Source organism: Gopherus flavomarginatus, chromosome 17 (assembly GCF_025201925.1).
Source record: "Gopherus flavomarginatus isolate rGopFla2 chromosome 17, rGopFla2.mat.asm, whole genome shotgun sequence".
Lineage (NCBI taxonomy): Eukaryota > Metazoa > Chordata > Testudines > Testudinidae > Gopherus > Gopherus flavomarginatus.
The window spans coordinates 3,905,650-3,922,395 of NC_066633.1; the positions used below are offsets into that span (position 1 = coordinate 3,905,650).

Genomic DNA, 16,746 nt, shown 5'->3' on the forward strand with positions numbered 1-16,746 from the left:
ACCTTAATGCAAATTGAAACTTTTACTAGGATTATAATTTTATTATGAGATCATTGAGACTTTGCACCTTCACTGAGAGGACCAAAGTCCTTCACAAACAATAGGCCTTGATGCACATGTGAATTTTATTGCCTTTTTACAGACAAAAACTGAGCCAATGGAATTGTTACTTCCCTAAGGACACATTTCAGAATCCACGTGTTCTGACCCTAGCTACTAGACCGCACTTCCTCTGGTTTTCTGCCAGGATGAAGGAGATGCAAGATGTAGGGGGAAAACCCATAGGAGAGGTTGCAGAACTGTTTGGGTTTTTTCCCCCTGATCTCTCCTCCTTTCTTCCTAGAGTTATGTTCTAAATTCCATCTATTAATTTTTCAAAGGGGAAAAAAAAATCAGATAATTCTTAACAAGCCAGGCGCTTATACAGCACTGATCACAATAGCATCAGTGTATTCCCCCTACTAATCTAGGATAATGCTTTCAACAGGAGTATGACCCTATCACTAGAAAAGATTGAATTATTTCAGATTTGACTAATGTCAAAAAACCACCAGCTCAGGCAGGAGTGAATCCTCACTCCATGTACTCAGCACAAATCTGTTACAAATTCTGTATGTCTGTAAAATCCCAGATTTCTCAGGGCACTGGAGAAAGGAAGGCACTCAGCACCAAGTGACACACGGTACAATTTAGAATGAAAAGCAAGAGTGAGGGTGGGTCAAATTTTGAACGAGTTTTTATATATTTTTGAGAAGACAAGCTGAACAGATGGAGTGAAATCTTCCTCCAAATAAGAACTTTACATCAGCAAACCAGATGGGAGAGCGGTCAAAAATCTTTGTGAGACACGGATTTAAAAAAAAAAAAAAAATCAGTGTTTTTCAGAAGCAGGCCTGGAAGATATACTTGAAGAGATGGGCAACTTATTGGTGAACCTCTGGAATGTTCATTTAAGATTAAGGCATCTGAAGACACTGAATAGCTAAGCAGTTAAAGTCAAAGTCATATGATTTGGAGTTATCATGCTGCAAAGAACAGAAATGTAAAATTGCAGGCCATGGAACCTGTCCATCATATAGACAGTGGCAAGCACTAAGAGGCTCATATATGGAGCACATGAAATTCTTACATAAGAAGCAGAAGAGTTGAACTTATTTTGCATTTAATGCACAAAACTAGCTGAGAGACTGAGGGAGAGGGGATTCCCCACTCAGCTGGTAATTAACAGCTCATTAAAACCACAAAAATTACTGTGTTCATTGCTTTTGCTACTGCAGGTCTGTAAAGTTCTTTTCATTGCAGAAGCTCCGGCGAATGAAGATTAAAGTGTTTCTTCTTTGGTTCACTTGTTCCCATCACCCTGTAGGCATGTGTATCCAGCTTCCCTAAGTCCTAAAAACAATCTGCTTTCTTGTCATATTTTATATTTAACCTAGCCCCAGAAAATTTGGATCTCAGCATAGGACCCAAGTTTTTGAAAGGCTGTGGATATTTGGTATGAGAGTGGATTCAGGACTGGCCTGGGAATTGGGTAATATTCCACTCCCACGTTAAATTTTAAAAGATTATAGTGTGATTGGAAAATGTGCATTTCCCACAAAACGTGGCGTGGGAAATGTGTGAGGAGCTTAGTGTACCCATTGTGCAGGTTTTCCTGTGTCCATACCAAAACAAGTGGTATCTGTTTCATGCAATCCCTGATGCAATAATTACCTGGAGCAATAAAGCAAAGTTTTTTTCCTGAATAGTCAGTTTATTTTTTAACCTTTTATTGAAGGGATGGGAAAAGTTGCATTATTTTCCTCTCACTTTGGGAAGGTGGGTGTAAGAGAGGAAATGTTTACTGGTTACCTTCAAACCTTATCCAAATTACACTGAGAATTATTGATAAATTGCAGATCTGAATTCATTCAAGAAGGCATCTCTCTGAAGCAGAAAGCAGCAAAGTCTGCACATATTTAAGACCCTCACTGTCAGAAAAATTGCTATGTAATATCTTTCTAGAGTAGGTGTGCATTCAGAATTTGCCTTTACTCACCTCAGTGACAAAAATAGGTTTACTTCTGCTATTTCCACAGAACTAACAGCTGTGGGAGCCTGAGATGTACTGTGATCTAGTTCATACAGTCATCCAGTTGCACAGTTAAATTTTGTCTTGAGTTATGAGTAGGCTTCCCCTAGTGAAAATAGCATGAGTAGCATTTTCCCAAGAATTCTTGTTATTGGTGACGATGCACAAACCAGAGAAATCTGTTTCTCAGATACAAGTGGAATTTGAAGGGGTGACAGAAAAAAATTTTTACTTGTAAACTGAGCATATTTGATATGAAAAATATTCAGTCCCAAGCATAGAGCCCCAGGAAACCATTTTGATAGTCACTTTTCAGAGCAGAGCCATACCTTTACAATATTGATGGGCCATCTGCCATACCAGGAAGATCCAGCTTCTTTTACATGTCCTTTGTGTATTAATGATTTTGACCTTGGGGAGTTTGCAGATGCTAAAACTGTGTTTTAAGAAGAGAACTGGTTTTGTATTGCAAAATATTTAATTCACTGTTAAAATGAAATGAAACAACAAAATAGTAATACAATTTTACTAAGTTATATTTCAATTCATGAAGTATACACACTAGCAACTATCCTACCACCATGTCCACACATCTAATATTCATGGATGTTACAGCATTTTTTGGTATTAAACAATAAAGATAATGTTTGCAGTTAACAAAAAAGGCTTAAGCATAGTATGTTATACCCCATAGTCGCAGATTACATCAGCTACCATTAGTACAGTAAACAGGAAGGTAGAAATACAAAATAAACCAAATATCTTTATATACAAACCAGTGCCTCTTATTGTAACCAGCTTATACTCACACTGCACACAAAATTTATCCACTGATGCAATAGATACTTCAGCATAACACAAACCATTATAAATTAAAAAAATTACAAGGTGCTAAACCTCCATTCTACAGCTTTCTGGTGAGAACTTCAGGACAATTCAGAGGAGAAATGCAAGCACGTTTAGCACCTATTAGTGCAACTGCACTGAGCGTGGAAAAGTGACCTACAGAACCTCTGAATGTGTTACCAGGAAACACAGATAGGACACACAGCAATAGATGCTCGCTGCTACACTCGTGCAGTGATTTTTGCCTCTTAAATATCTCAGTTTATTGTTTCTTTGTCTCATTCATACCTATGTGCAAAACTAAATCCTGGAAGCTCTCACAGAACTTCACAGAAGACTACAGCCGGGTAAAACACAAACAAAGACTTAATTAAATGTCAAACATTCACATAATTAGTACACGTTAGCAGTCCTGGTGTGGGGATTGAAACGCTGTTGATGTGTGGGGCTCAAAAAATATGACACAGAAGTAAAACAGAATTTGCCAAGAATTCTGATTATTCTTATCCAGCTCTCCAACAAGCCTCCCAACCTCAGGTTGTGAATTCATTTGGCAGCCCATGCTAAAAATCCCAGAGTTGCATAGAATTGATTAGTAACACGGAAAGAAATGCTGAACACAGAGAGATGGACAGGGTATGTATTAAAACAAAATGGGGTTGCTCCAACCAGAACTCTGAAACCATCCCCCTTCACAAAGCAAAGCCTGCCGCCTCCTTCTCTCCAAATCCTACCTTTGGGGACTGCTTTCTGGCACTGATGTAGTTTTGCTAAGAGTCATTTTCTTCTTTGTTAGTGACACTTTCTTTTCAAATAAAATATTAAAAAATATTCTAACTGTAAAAAAATCTATCGTATGTAAACTTAACAATTAGGATTTGGTAAGTTCTCGTACCTAGTCTGTGAAAAGCCTCCAGCAGACCGCAGAATGGAGTGTTTCTCTGAAGAGCGTCAATGTAGCTATATCACCTGTTAAATATCAGTAGTATGAAGATCCCATGTCTAGCAATAAAGCCTCTTTTTGTGTTTCCATCCACTTTATCACTGACCTATTGAAATCCTGACATGCTGTGTTTCTATTTTATGTACATTCTGGTCCTCTCACATGTCACAGATTTAAACATCTGGCCACGGAAGGCAACAAAAGGTATTGTGTTTAAGAAAACTGTGTTTGACGGAGTTTTGCTTTTCAACAAGTCTCTTTCCCTTGGACACCAGTCACTGTTTTTATAGAACTTATTGTTCTGTTGAACCAAGTCTTCTTTGCTGCTTGTACCTCATTCAGCGCCAGGCCCAAATGGTGCTCCAGATCCTGCAAAGAGAAGCATCAACACCTGTGATCTGCTGTCTAGCTCAAAATAGTTTCTATAAGGCTCAGGGGAACCAGGAATTCTCTAGTCTGTTGGCCACTTTTGCTTCTGAAGAGCTTTTCTAGGTATAAAACCGTCAGTACAGCATGCAGATTTCCTATCTGAATGCACTTTTTAGAGAGCATAGTGATTCTTGTGTCATTGCCATGCAGACTCCTCCAGAATTCTTATTAATGCATTCACATGCTCTAATTCAGCGCAGACAATGAATGAGCAAGGAATTCTCCCTCTAGGAACTGGATTTTTCCTTACTAACTTTTGGCAAAAAGTGCTCTGAAATCACTAGATTAAAAGTAACCTAAAATCCAATAATTGCCCCAAACATACCCCTAGCCTCTAGTTTTGATCAATTCTATGTGCACTCTGCAAAAGAAAAGTTAGTATAAACTCATATGCCTAGATTTGCTGAGCTAAGAATGAGGGACATGTATTGGAAGAGATTACACATACTGGTAGGGCCCTACCAAACTCATAGTCATGAAAAATGCGTCACGGATTGTGAAATCTAGTCTCCCCCTGTGAAATCTGGTCTTGTGTGTGCTTTTACCCTATCCTATGCAGATTTCATGGGGCAAACCAGCATTTCTCAAATTAGGGGTCCTGACCCAAACAGGAGTTGGCAGGGGAGTCACCAAGTTAATTGGGGAGGGGGGGGAGAGGCACAGTATTGCCATCCTCACTTTTGCACTGAATTCAGAGCTGGGTGGCTGGAGAGAGTGACCGTTGGCCTGGTGCCCAGCTTGAGGGCAGCGCCCCGCCAGCAGCAGCACAGAGTAAGGGTAGCAATACTGCAACCCCTGCACCACACAGAATAACCTTGCGACTCCCACCCCCTTTTCTGGTCAGGACCCCTACAATTACAACATTGTGAAATTTCAGATTTAAACAGCTGAAATTGTGAAATTTACATTTTAAAAATCCTACGACCATGACATTGACCAAAATGGACCGTGAATATGGTAGGGCCCTATGTATTGGAAATACATAAATGCAAAGGAGGGAAAGGAATTTTGGTTGGTTCATGGGCAGAAAAATGAGCAAAATAAAATTTAGGCTAAACATCTGGAAGACTTTCCTCACCGTTAAACCATGGAACAGATTCTCAAGGGAAGCAGTGGAAGCCTTCTTGCTTGGAACATTTGAAAACAGACTGCACAAAGAACTGAAGAATACATGGAGGGAAACAATCATCCCCACTGAGCCAGTGCAGGGTCTACAGGAATCTTGTCTTTCTAATGGCTAAAAATCCATGATAATCAAGAATGAAGAGCAAGGTAGCTAAAAGTCTAAGCCACATTCTTTGGTAATCGCAGCTTCTATAAAAGGACTTCTATTTACGGTTATATTAATGGGGTATTAATTTTTTCCTACGTAGTTTCATTTTGATCCCTTCAGATTTAAATCAAATGGCCATTGAACATCATCCCTCTGGCAACTAAAGCATTCATCGCGATAGTATCTGAAAGCCTTCCAGTAGTGTGTTAAACAATGTGACCACCATCTGTCATATGGTATCTGTTCTATCAGCAGCTACGGTATTGTACAAGAAAGAAAGTGATGAATCATATATTCTTCATCAGAGTTAAAATGGGAAGCATGTGGTTTACTTTTCCCATCCAGGCAGTCACATCAGATCAGCCTGAAAGTACTAAGAAGCAACTGAGCAGATGTCTGGATTTTGTGACAGCAGGTAAAAAGGGGCTCATATGATTTTAATTATTTTATCTGCATCAGCTGAGTTTTCCAAACTAAATGTTTGGTTAGATCTCCCATACAAGAAATAGCAGGTTACAGTTTCAGCCAACAGTATCTGCTCTAGTCACCCCATTCAAAATACATTTTTCTACAAATATTCAGCAGCTCTGCTGAGTAAGAAATAATCCCCAAGCATTACCTGTATTTTACACTCTGCTTCGACTAACTGCAGTTTGGTTTGGGCCAGCTCAAGCTCCATTTCCCTCAGCTGGTTTTTCAGACTCTCCTTTTCCTCATCTGTGTCCTCATCAGAAGCCTCCTTGGCAGAGCTGGCGACCTTCACGCGTCCTTCTTTATTGAAGAACTCTCGGCACTGTTCACAGTCATCCACCTTTTGCTAAAATCAAAAACATCTGACGCATGTCTGTTAAGGACGCTGGTAAACTTACCAGAGACATTTCCTGCCCCTGCACTGGAGCAGTGTGAGGGGGTAGGTGGAGAGTCAATGACCCCACACACATTTAGGCAACTCCCTTTATTCACCTGTGTGGGTAGACAAAATAGCACAGGCAAAGCACTCAGATAAGAGCTTGGGTCACCCGTTCATCCCCATTCCTGCTGTGGTTTGTGGAATTTTCTATGAAGTGTTTTGTAACACACACATCACTTTTAAAGCAGCAGTAATGGGAGAGAGCAAGCAGGTGGCACACTCTACACTCAACATCCAACCACACTGCAAAGGCCTCTGTGGTATGACCCCTCCCACCAACGTAACTGTCACATTCAGGATAAGAAGCAAGATGCAATGGTTTGAGCAAGCATTAGGAACCAGATCTACTCCCAGCTCTGCCACTGACGTACTGTGTGATCCTGAACAAATCACATAGCCGGTCTATGCCTCAACTTCAGAGGCCCATTCTACAAATGGGGGATTGATACTTTTCTTACCCGAGGGAATTCTGCACCAAATTTTAAAAAATTCTGTGTACAATATTTTAAAATTCTGCAAATTTTGTCAATAAATAAATGTGAAAAGCTCCAACATGGCAGTGGGGTGCACAGGCCACTGGCTGCACGGAGATGGGAGATCACCCTTCAGCCCCCCACACCCTCACCCGGGGCCACAAACTCAGCGGAGTCTGACGCTACCCCAGAAACAGCCCAGGTCCCTGCCACTCTGTGCTAGGCACACCAGGTATGGGCAGGATCCAGTGTGGAGAGGCTTAATGTTGGGGGATCCAGGAGTGGGGTGAAAGGGTTCTGTGTGGGGCAGCTCAGTGGCAGGTCCAGGTATGATCTGGATGCACAGGGGCTCCTTGGAGAGTTTCTGGACACAGGGGCAAAGGGACTCTGCAGGGGGTCCAGGTGAAGTTGGTTGGAGTTCGGCAGGGAGGTCTCGGTGTGGGGGATTCACCAAGGTGTCCAGGTGCTGGGGGCTCAGCAGGGGATCTAGGTGCTGGGGCAGTGGGGCTCAGTGGGGTGGGGGTCCAGGTGCAGCTGCTTGAAGCTCAGTGGGGTGGGGGTCCAGGTGTGGGGGCTTGTTATGGTGGTCCAGATGCATAGGGGGTGGGGCTTATCGGGTGGGGGTTCATCAGCTGTGGTCTGGGTGCAGGGGTGAGGGGTTTGGAGGTAGGAGGAGTGGGGCTTGACAGGGGGTTGGAGGGCATTGGATGCAGGGGACTCATCAGGGAGGGTGTTTGGGTGTAGGGGGTTGGTGGGTAGTTCTGGGTGTGGGGTGGTGAGGCTTGGCAGGAGAGTCTGGATGCATACGGGTTCGGCAGATGGCTGAGCAGTTCCTTGTACAGTGACCCCTTTCCCCATGGTTGAGGAGTGATGGGGACAGGAAGTGGAGGGGGTCGGGGCAGGGCTTCCTGCAGCTAGAGGAGGTTTCTGGGGGTAGGTCTGGCCCTGGCTACTCCATGCAGGGGAAGAGCACTCCTCCCCCACCCCCAGCCCAGCTGGGACTAGCAGCTGAGCCCAGCCCAGGGTAGGATCCACCAGCCAGGGCATCCCCAGCCCTGGTGCGGGGGCTCAGCATGGTCCAGGCTCAGTGGGGGGGGGGGGGGGTTCCTGGGTGCAAAGGGGTGAGGCTCAGTGGGGGTCCAGATGCATGGGGGGTGGGTTTGACTGGGCCCCAGCTGGGGCATCCCTAGCACCACCCCCTCCCACAGTGATTTACTTCTCTGCCGGCTGCTCCAGACACCTGAAACGATGTGCTTGGGCTGCTGGGGAGAGGCACGTGACTGCTCTCGCAGCTTCCCTTTGCTTCGCTGTCAAAAAATCATTTTTCTGCAGGGACGCAAAGAAATCTGCAGGAAACATGAATTCTGTGCCTGTGCAGTGGCACAGAATCCCCCCAGTAGTATTATCTACATAACAGGAATGTTATGAAGCTTAAAATGTCCAAAGTGCTTTGAGATCCTCAGGTGACAGCATTATGGAAGTCCAAATTATCATTCACCTTGCAGTAGCAGGTAATATGCAGTGTCCAGGGCTAAACAGATATTTCAAGAGATTTCACAAAGAGTCATGAATCTGGAAGAGAAATTATTGCACCTTCTGATCTGTGCTGAAATACAATCAGCTTTATCAAGGGGGAAAATTTTCTGTGGAAACTCCGTATGGATCAGATTTGACAGACACGAGGCAAACAACACTAAAACTAACTGGCAAGGCAGACCAAACATGCACTGAATAGTCTGATGACCACAGGACCACAAGTCCATTGGCTGCAAAGGGTGATTGTACTAAGCACAGAGTCCAGGGACAGTTTGTTGTTGGTAAAACTCTCTTACTGGGATAATTATTTCTGCATTCCTTCAGCGTTACATTATGGTCAAAGCAGGCTGGTGGTGCCTTCTCCTGCTACAGCAAGAAATCCCTCCTGACAGCTAATATCAGTTATTGAACACTAACAGCATGTTACAGAATGGTATGGTAGTGGGAGCGGGAAACTAACTGCCCCTTCCCGAAACCATATGGGAACCAAAGAATGCTGTAGATGCCATTTATTTCATCTGTACTTGTGCCAACAGCGAAACATGGAAGATGCCGGGTGCAACACATCATTCTAGCTAGTTCTTTAAAGAATTTTTTAAAAGATCGTAAATGCACTGATTCATTAGGCCGATAAGGTTTAAGCAGTGAAGATCCTGGTAACATGCATCCCCTTACCCGTATTTTCTCAATTTCAGCTTTATTTGCTGTTTGTTGCTTCTCCAGTCGCTCGCTCAGCTGGGAGCAGATCTAACAAAGCAAAATTCTGTTACCACACAGCAGTTCCTCAATAAATATTAAAATCAAACTCCTGTGCTACAGCAGCAGTAAAGTGGAGATTTTAAGAGCCCCAGAAGAGTCAGGAAATTCAGAGTCAAGGTTTCTAAAACAACCTGGATCCTGCTGCAGGCACACAGGGATTGCAGCAGGGTATTTCACTGGAGTCACACAACATACATGCAGTAATGCATGGAGTTACATATGTACCTCTAAGGCTGTAGCCAAAGGTGCAATTTAAGCAAATAAGTTTATAGTTCAGCCTCTCCGGGGGAGTCGAGACAAATTGAGAGGAAGCATAGTTCCTTCCATTGCCTTGGGAATCAAGTAAACAACCATGACAGTGGGTGTGGCTAACCACACCTACCCGTTGAGGTTTGTCTGATGCAGCCTAAAGATATCTTGAGGCTAAATACCTAGTAAACGGAGCTATGGATGGGACACCATGCACTGCAGGAGTGTGAATCCAAACCTAACATTCTGAAACAGTATCACAGGGCTGAATCAAGCTGAAGGGCTTCTTTATCATCACCCTCTGGTGGGAGAAGGGACTATGGGGGAGAAAAATTTTGAAGTGAGCAGCAAAGCCTTCAGATTGCAAGACCACAGCCTGTTCAAATAACTTTATGCTCCTCATAATGGATACGGTGGGTAATTGGCATGTGGCACCCTATAAAGATTTAAGTCAGAGATAAATAGAACATCGTGATCTCAGCCAAAAGCAGCATAAAAACCACCACAACTGCTCCACTTAAATATCTCAGAAATCCCAGCAAATGCATGGCAAATATTGTACTTTATATGGGGATGTCTGGAAAATAAATCCTAAATACCAGAGAATTCCCTGGCATGTGAGAGCAGTACGCTCCATCCCTATCCAAGCTGCACTTACCTGCTTATAGTCACCAATAATAGAGCTGTTCTTTTTAATCTCCGATTCTGTCTTGTCTAGTTCCCTACGACACATTTCCTTCAGCTGCAGTAAAATAAAGAGAAAGATGACATTTACAATACCTTACAAAATAATCTGACAGTGTCTGCAGAAGACAACCCACCTTCACTCCTCTAACTCGTAACCCTTCAGAGATGACAAGCCCTTCTACCTCTGAGAAGCAATGGGCTAGTCCAGCCCCACTGCAATCTAGGGTACAGCTATGAAGCCAGTTTGAGACACTGATGGGCAGGCATATGAGGAAAATTGGGATGGTTTGTGGTAGGATATGTACGAGGAATTCACTGGGGTAAATGGTGACAGTTTGAATCCTATGTTGCTTCCATCTGTAGTAACACTGTCTGCGTGCATCCACGCTTCCAAGTTAGTTAAATATTCAATTACAGTAAGCAGCAGCTTTCAAAGGGACCCGGAACTCTGTTTCTCTATGCTCTACAATGAACGAGAGGCAGGAGGATAACTTGGAACAATAAGCCCTTCCCATGCAGGTCTTGTTTTTTTAATTTCCCTGCTGTACAGAAACTTGAAAGCAACAGAAACACCCATAACCTGAGCAGACTCCTCTTCTAGTCGCCTTTTTTCTTCTTCTGCATCAATTAACTTCTGTTTGGTCATTAGCAATTCCTTATTCAGCGCATCTGCCTTTTCCTCTGCCTGAAACACACACCACAGAGCAGATCATCAAGCATGGGATTTCCCATCACTAAAGAATTGTATGCGCCATTGTGCCTGTGCCTATGCCTCTTGGCATCCAACGGCACACCAGGCCCAGGGGACTCTGCCAAGGCAACAGCCTCATTCTACACTCTTTGTTTTCATTACAAGTACCATCCAAGGAGATAAAGGGACCATTTCTGATATCAGATCATCACAAGAACAAACTTATTATCTGTCATTTTTGGTGCTTCCTATAGCTTCAATATGAAAATAGTTCCCCTGGAGACTGCATTCCTGCTGCACAATTATCCTTATTCCCATCTGGCAGACCTTAGTAGCACTCCTCACCCTGCCCAATCTCACAGGAGACCCTGCTCCCCACTTCTCAACCATCATTTAACAGAAGAAACACCACAAAACCTTATTATAAAGACTCTGTGGCTGTTCCTAGTATATTCTGAGACTCCATGTAAACTATGCAGGTGAAAATTAAAACAAGACTACCTTTGCTAAAATACATGAGCAAAATACATCAGGAGACATCTTTTCATTTGCATCCATTCACTTGGTAACCAACAAAAAAGTCAGTAAACCACAACTGGTCTCCTAATGTGAGTAAATGGCCAAGTCCTGTAGTCTTATTCTTATGAAGGTGGAAATAGCACCTGACAGATGCTTAATCACATCAATATAAAGACACAAATTAATCATTTCTGGGGGGTGGGAGAGTGAGAAGGAGAAAGTCCTTAACGATTTAGCTTTCTGGGCCACATAACATGTCTTCTTTCATGTCCTATGTACTGCCAGGCACGCTGTACATGCTTCACAAATAGCTAATAGTGGTTAGCCTAGAAGACTGGCAGTCAGTGTGGCATCTCTGTTCTGCTTAGCTAACCCTCCCTCCAAAAGCTCTTCTTTAATTTCAGTGACTGGCCTCAGCAAAGTCAGCATCTGAATGATTGCTCCTAGGAAGAAATCTAATTAGAGAAATAATTACTCCCTTTTCACTTGGGCCTGGGACCAGAATAGTAAACTAAAGGACAATGGAAAACAGAGAACAGATAACTATTTGAAAGATGATCTATAATAAAACTCTTTAACAATCCAAATCTCGTGTTCACTTCGCAAATGTCCAAGTTGTGGTGAGAATACATTCATTGAGAAAGCCCCAGGAGAGCTTCACCAAATCAAAACAGACATGACACCTGCCCATGAAGGCAGTTACTCCCCTTGTTTCTTAAGCCATCCAGAAGAGTTTGCATTAAAAACAGCATCTAACAAAAGCAAATGAGAACAGTCCAATGACAATCTGCTCCCTTAAGTACTCAATACCCAGGCAGAAAATGTGTGCATTGAACAGAAAATTGAAATGATCTTGGAGTACAGTACTCCTTCCTCCCATGAAGAAGGTACTGAGTTCCCTTCTATCTGAGCACAAGGGACCAGTGCAGTACTATGCCAAACCACTTCACCACAGCTGTATATTAACTCATCTTTCTGATCAGGTAAGACAAAACACATTTCTTCACTTTCCTTCTGAGATCTACTAGGATGATGAGTCTGACCTTGATAAATACCCTTTGGGGATGTAAAAATACAAAGGATAAATTAAACTGGAAAAGACCAGAACTGACAACAACCTTGAAAAGCTCATTAGGTTGACTGAGGGGAAAAAAAAAATCACATAAGATAAACCACTCAAAACCATTACTGCAAAGTATGCGTCTCTTCCAGCATTACTGTTTAAATACAATAACTCAGGCCTCACAGATAGATGTATTGATTATAGATATAGATATGATCAATAATTCAAAAGGTTTAAAGACTTCAGAAAGCAACTGTCTCAATCCCTTTCAAAGGAAGAAAATCAGAATGAACTTTAATCCACTGAAGTTCTGATGATCCTTAAAAACAGGGGCACAATCCTAAGGGGCTGACTTGTCAATATCCATTGGCTCCAAATTGTCCTGAAGTTGAAGAAAGCTGGACACCTGACTCCAACAAAAGACGATGACTGAAGCTTAATTTCTGGGCTAGTATGCAGGAAAATGAAGGAAGCTGCTTAATTTCCATTCTTTGCTTTGATCTATCTAGGCTATGAGATTGCAAATATGCCTTTAAGGTATCAAAAGTGTGTATCACACAATGTCTTTTAGTACTTTTCTTCCAGGACAGCTGACTAATTGAAATGGAACATGATCTCAGGACCCAGTTAGAAGAATTAATCCAGGGTCCTAGAGTTTAGGATCAAATCATGTAAATCCTCTCAAGGGCAATTCTTCAACTTCATTTAGCCATCTTTGGAGGATGGACAGATTATAACCAAATTCAATAGGCTACCTCAGAGGTTTGGCTTAATTCTACTTTGTATAAGCAAGTCAACATTAGAGCACAGCTAAGTCTCATATGGGTTCAAGTGGTCACAACTGAGTTACTTGTGAATATCAAATGCAACAAAAGATGATCCCTTCAGTGCGTTTTATGTCGGGCCCATCCTTTGAGCACAACTGCTCAGCTGTCCTCATATTCCTCTATTGTGTCTTTGCTGAAATGGAAAAGGAGGTGTAACAAGGTGAACATGCTGGTATTTTGACATGTCCCTACCCAGAACAAAAGGATAATGGAATTTATTACTCATATTTATAGCAGGTTTTCATAACACTACACAGCATTCATCCACTGGTATCCATTCTCACTCTGAAACAGTAAGAACTTCCAATATTTTTCCTGAAGAAACTTTCCCAGTAGAGTGGGAATCCCTCCTTCACTTAGGTTGGTGGTCTGAAACACATTAAAGTCTGTCAAATCCTGGCTTATACGATTTCTAAAAGCCAGCTTCCGCTGGGATTTCACAAATGCATGTATCTTCATACAGAAGGAGAATGGTATGACACAAGCACTTTCTTTCTTTCCCATGTATTTCCAGACGGATTGGTAATATCTATATCAGTTCACAGGCAGCAGCAGAAATGCCAGTTTATTTTGCCCTACCAGGTGTGCTGTCTAAGGTAGTGTTTCAGTCCTTCTGTGTCTCTGCAAAAATATATCCTGGCAAAACATCCCCAATGTGATTATCTAAATATGACATGAAGGGAAGAGACAGCAAAGAAAAATCCAAGTAACACAACTGGAATCCAAGCACCAGTGCAAAATGAACATGGAACAAGAAGACGACTGAGTTTTACAAGAATCTTTGAAGATGTTCATTTTTAGCATCAAGGATATTCTCTCATTTTAACACACCTGTAAATCTTGATCAGTACAAGAATGTATCCTCCAATGCATTTGCCTTTAGAAAACTATTGATATGGCACATGACCAATGTGACTGCAAATACATTGGAGGGTGTAGGGGGGGAAAGAGTCATAATAATTTCAATCCATACTGGCAGACTTCAGCAAGCCAAAACACACAGGATGAAATTTTGAAAAGCACCTGAGATTTAAGAGTCGAAGTCCCATTGAAAGTCAAAGGGACTTAGAGGTTCTTAAGTGCTTTGCTGACACTGAAACGATATACACAGACTAAACAGCTGCCAGGAAGTCAGAATACAGAAGCCACCATAATGTCACTAAGGGTCAGAAACTGGGCTTTCCAGACTCCAGCTACATACTGTCTCTTAGCCAACATAGTGGCAAAAACAATCAAGAGCGAGAAGCACCTGCATCCTGCGAGACCAAGATGGGTTTTACAGTCCAAACATGTAGCAACTGCTCAGCCACCTCTGTGGCAAACACAGAAGCCATCTTGCACCGATTGCACTACACAACATGAGAGGAAGAACAACACTGCTGATTTACACTCTAGGGGATATCAGGGAGGTCAGAATGCAACTTTCCAAGTAGGAATTTGGCTCCATGAAGGAGTCAATACCTCTTCTCTCCCTCAAATTACCTTGGGCTCTTTTCATGACCAGGGGGTGAGAGCCTCAGTTTTAGGTATTCTTCAGAGGGGACCTTCAGCAGCATAGTGCCGCCTAGTGCTATGCTAGGATAATCTTTCCAAGTCAGTACTAGATGAGTCATGCTTCCACCAAGCAACACCACCACTTGTTGAATGTCCCTTAAAGGTCAATTCAATAAATGGCCAAACCTGCCCCTGCATAACTCGCGAGACCTGAGAGGATCCTGGCCATGGTAGTAGGCTTTCCATTATAAATATACACACAATCCATAGGCCTGAAGGCAAAAGATAAAGGGAAAAACATCCCAAGGTGAAGAAATAATGTGAGATTCATCAGTCTCATTAGTGAAAAATGCAGGTTTACAAAGTAATTGTAAGAGCATGATCCATCTATGGACACCCGCAATGAGAGGAGTAAATAGAAATGAAGTTTTGCATTATCTGCACCCAAGAGCCCAGGGAAATGTTTTGCCTTACATTATCTAAATCCTTTCGCAGTGCAATCTTGCTGGTGACCAGTTCATGTGCAAGATCATCATTTTCTTGTTCAAGCCTCATATTTGCTTCTTGCAGTCGCCGGTTCTCTCGCTATTGGAAACAAAAAGCCTGAGTTTAAAAAAAAGCTCTCAAGGAGTTTGTTTACCAGAAACCGTTCTGAGTACCTCTCAGCTCACACATTCACCCTATAACACCAGCCTGGAAACCCAATTCTGGCTGCAAGTATTTTAGTGACAACAAATAATTCATAATATGGTTAGCTAAGCAAAAAATGACCTTTGAGAAGCAGCTATTTATTAGTAACTTTGCTTAGCCATTACTGGGAAGTTCACTGGGCCATAGCAAAGCTTTGGGCAGTGGAGAGGTGGGGGTGAGAGTCCACTGCCAATGTTCCCACAAACGTTTCCCTCCGAGGCTTGTGATATATTTTGTGTGCTGTGAAAGGAGGGGTGTGGGGGTATAGTGGGGGAGGGCAAAGAATAGGGTGGGGGGAGTATGTGGATACTGCTCAGCTGTTTTCTCGCTTAAAAAAACTGCTCTGCCACAACTATAATCGAGGAGGGAGGCTCCAACTCCTGGCAAACACATGGATAGAAGTGCATTTCACTTGAATGTTTATACCCTGAAAAACAAACTCAGTATTTCACAGCATACAACACGTATCACTGGGGGGCAGGGGGGAATGGGGGTGGAGAGTGAAGACTTTATGGCGGTGAGCCGGCTTATACCCACCAGAATTTTTTGTTTTGTTTTGTTTGTTTAAATATCTGGCACTTGGTGCAATCGGCACATTACACAAATGGACTCTTCTGAGGCAGTTTTATGAACCCAAGTGCAAAAATATAAAACTGCACTATCCCGCCCTTCAATTTAATGGAAACATTTTACGAAAGAGCTTGCCCTGGAACGTCCCTGCTGATCACCACAAATAGGAGTTCTTTAATTGTCATTTGGCAGAATTAACCTGTCCTATCAAAATCTCTGCATGCTGGCAAATAAAGAGGAACAACTGAAAGAAACAGAATTTGGAGCAGGACTTTCCTGAGAGGCCTCAAACTGACCTAGATGTGCAGTGTGTTACCTCAAATCTTTCTATAGGATCCTCCTGTTGTGCCTGTTGCTCTCTCATGGTATGGTATTCCTTTTCATATTTCTTCAACTTCTTCTGACCAATCTAAATGAAACACAACATATTAGTTCCTGGCCAGCTCCATTTGTCTCTCGTGGAGAACACCACATATTTTACAAAGTGTCAGTGGTGCAAACCTCAGGCAACACCTGCCTGCTACAAAATATGATTAAAATGTTTCCCATCTATTCTAAGAGTGAAGTAATTAGAACTGGCCAAAGAATTTTGACTATTCAATGTAATCAAATAAATATTCTCTCTCTTCCTGCCTTCTTTGGAGCACAGGTGTTTATTTGATGAGGTTGAGGTTTTAAGGCTGCCTCTTCAGCTTTAATTTTTAACGCCATGCGTA

The 16,746-nt window shown here is 42.5% G+C and overlaps 1 protein-coding gene across 7 annotated transcripts in view; it reads right to left on the minus strand.

Moving 5' to 3' along the window:
• The window catches only part of RABGAP1 (RAB GTPase activating protein 1), a 153,263-nt gene that overhangs the window by 28,119 nt on the left and 108,398 nt on the right, over positions 1-16,746 (minus strand). For 3 of the 7 annotated variants that reach the window (XR_007769969.1, XR_007769966.1, XR_007769968.1), the window contains exons 20-27: positions 16,347-16,439; positions 15,245-15,355; positions 10,757-10,861; positions 10,148-10,231; positions 9,157-9,228; positions 6,182-6,379; positions 3,813-4,229; positions 2,401-2,507 (exon numbers count right to left, since the gene is read on the minus strand). Coding sequence is in view for 3 of the 7 variants with exons in the window: in XM_050926237.1 (XP_050782194.1) it covers positions 4,107-4,229; positions 6,182-6,379; positions 9,157-9,228; positions 10,148-10,231; positions 10,757-10,861; positions 15,245-15,355; positions 16,347-16,439 (786 nt within the window). In the remaining 4 variants the exon portion in view is untranslated. Of the gene's footprint in view, positions 1-2,400; positions 2,508-2,539; positions 2,557-2,589; positions 4,230-6,181; positions 6,380-9,156; positions 9,229-10,147; positions 10,232-10,756; positions 10,862-15,244; positions 15,356-16,346; positions 16,440-16,746 lie in introns of those variants that run through there. The other 4 variants (XM_050926237.1, XM_050926238.1, XM_050926239.1 and 1 more) reach the window with 2 other exon arrangements.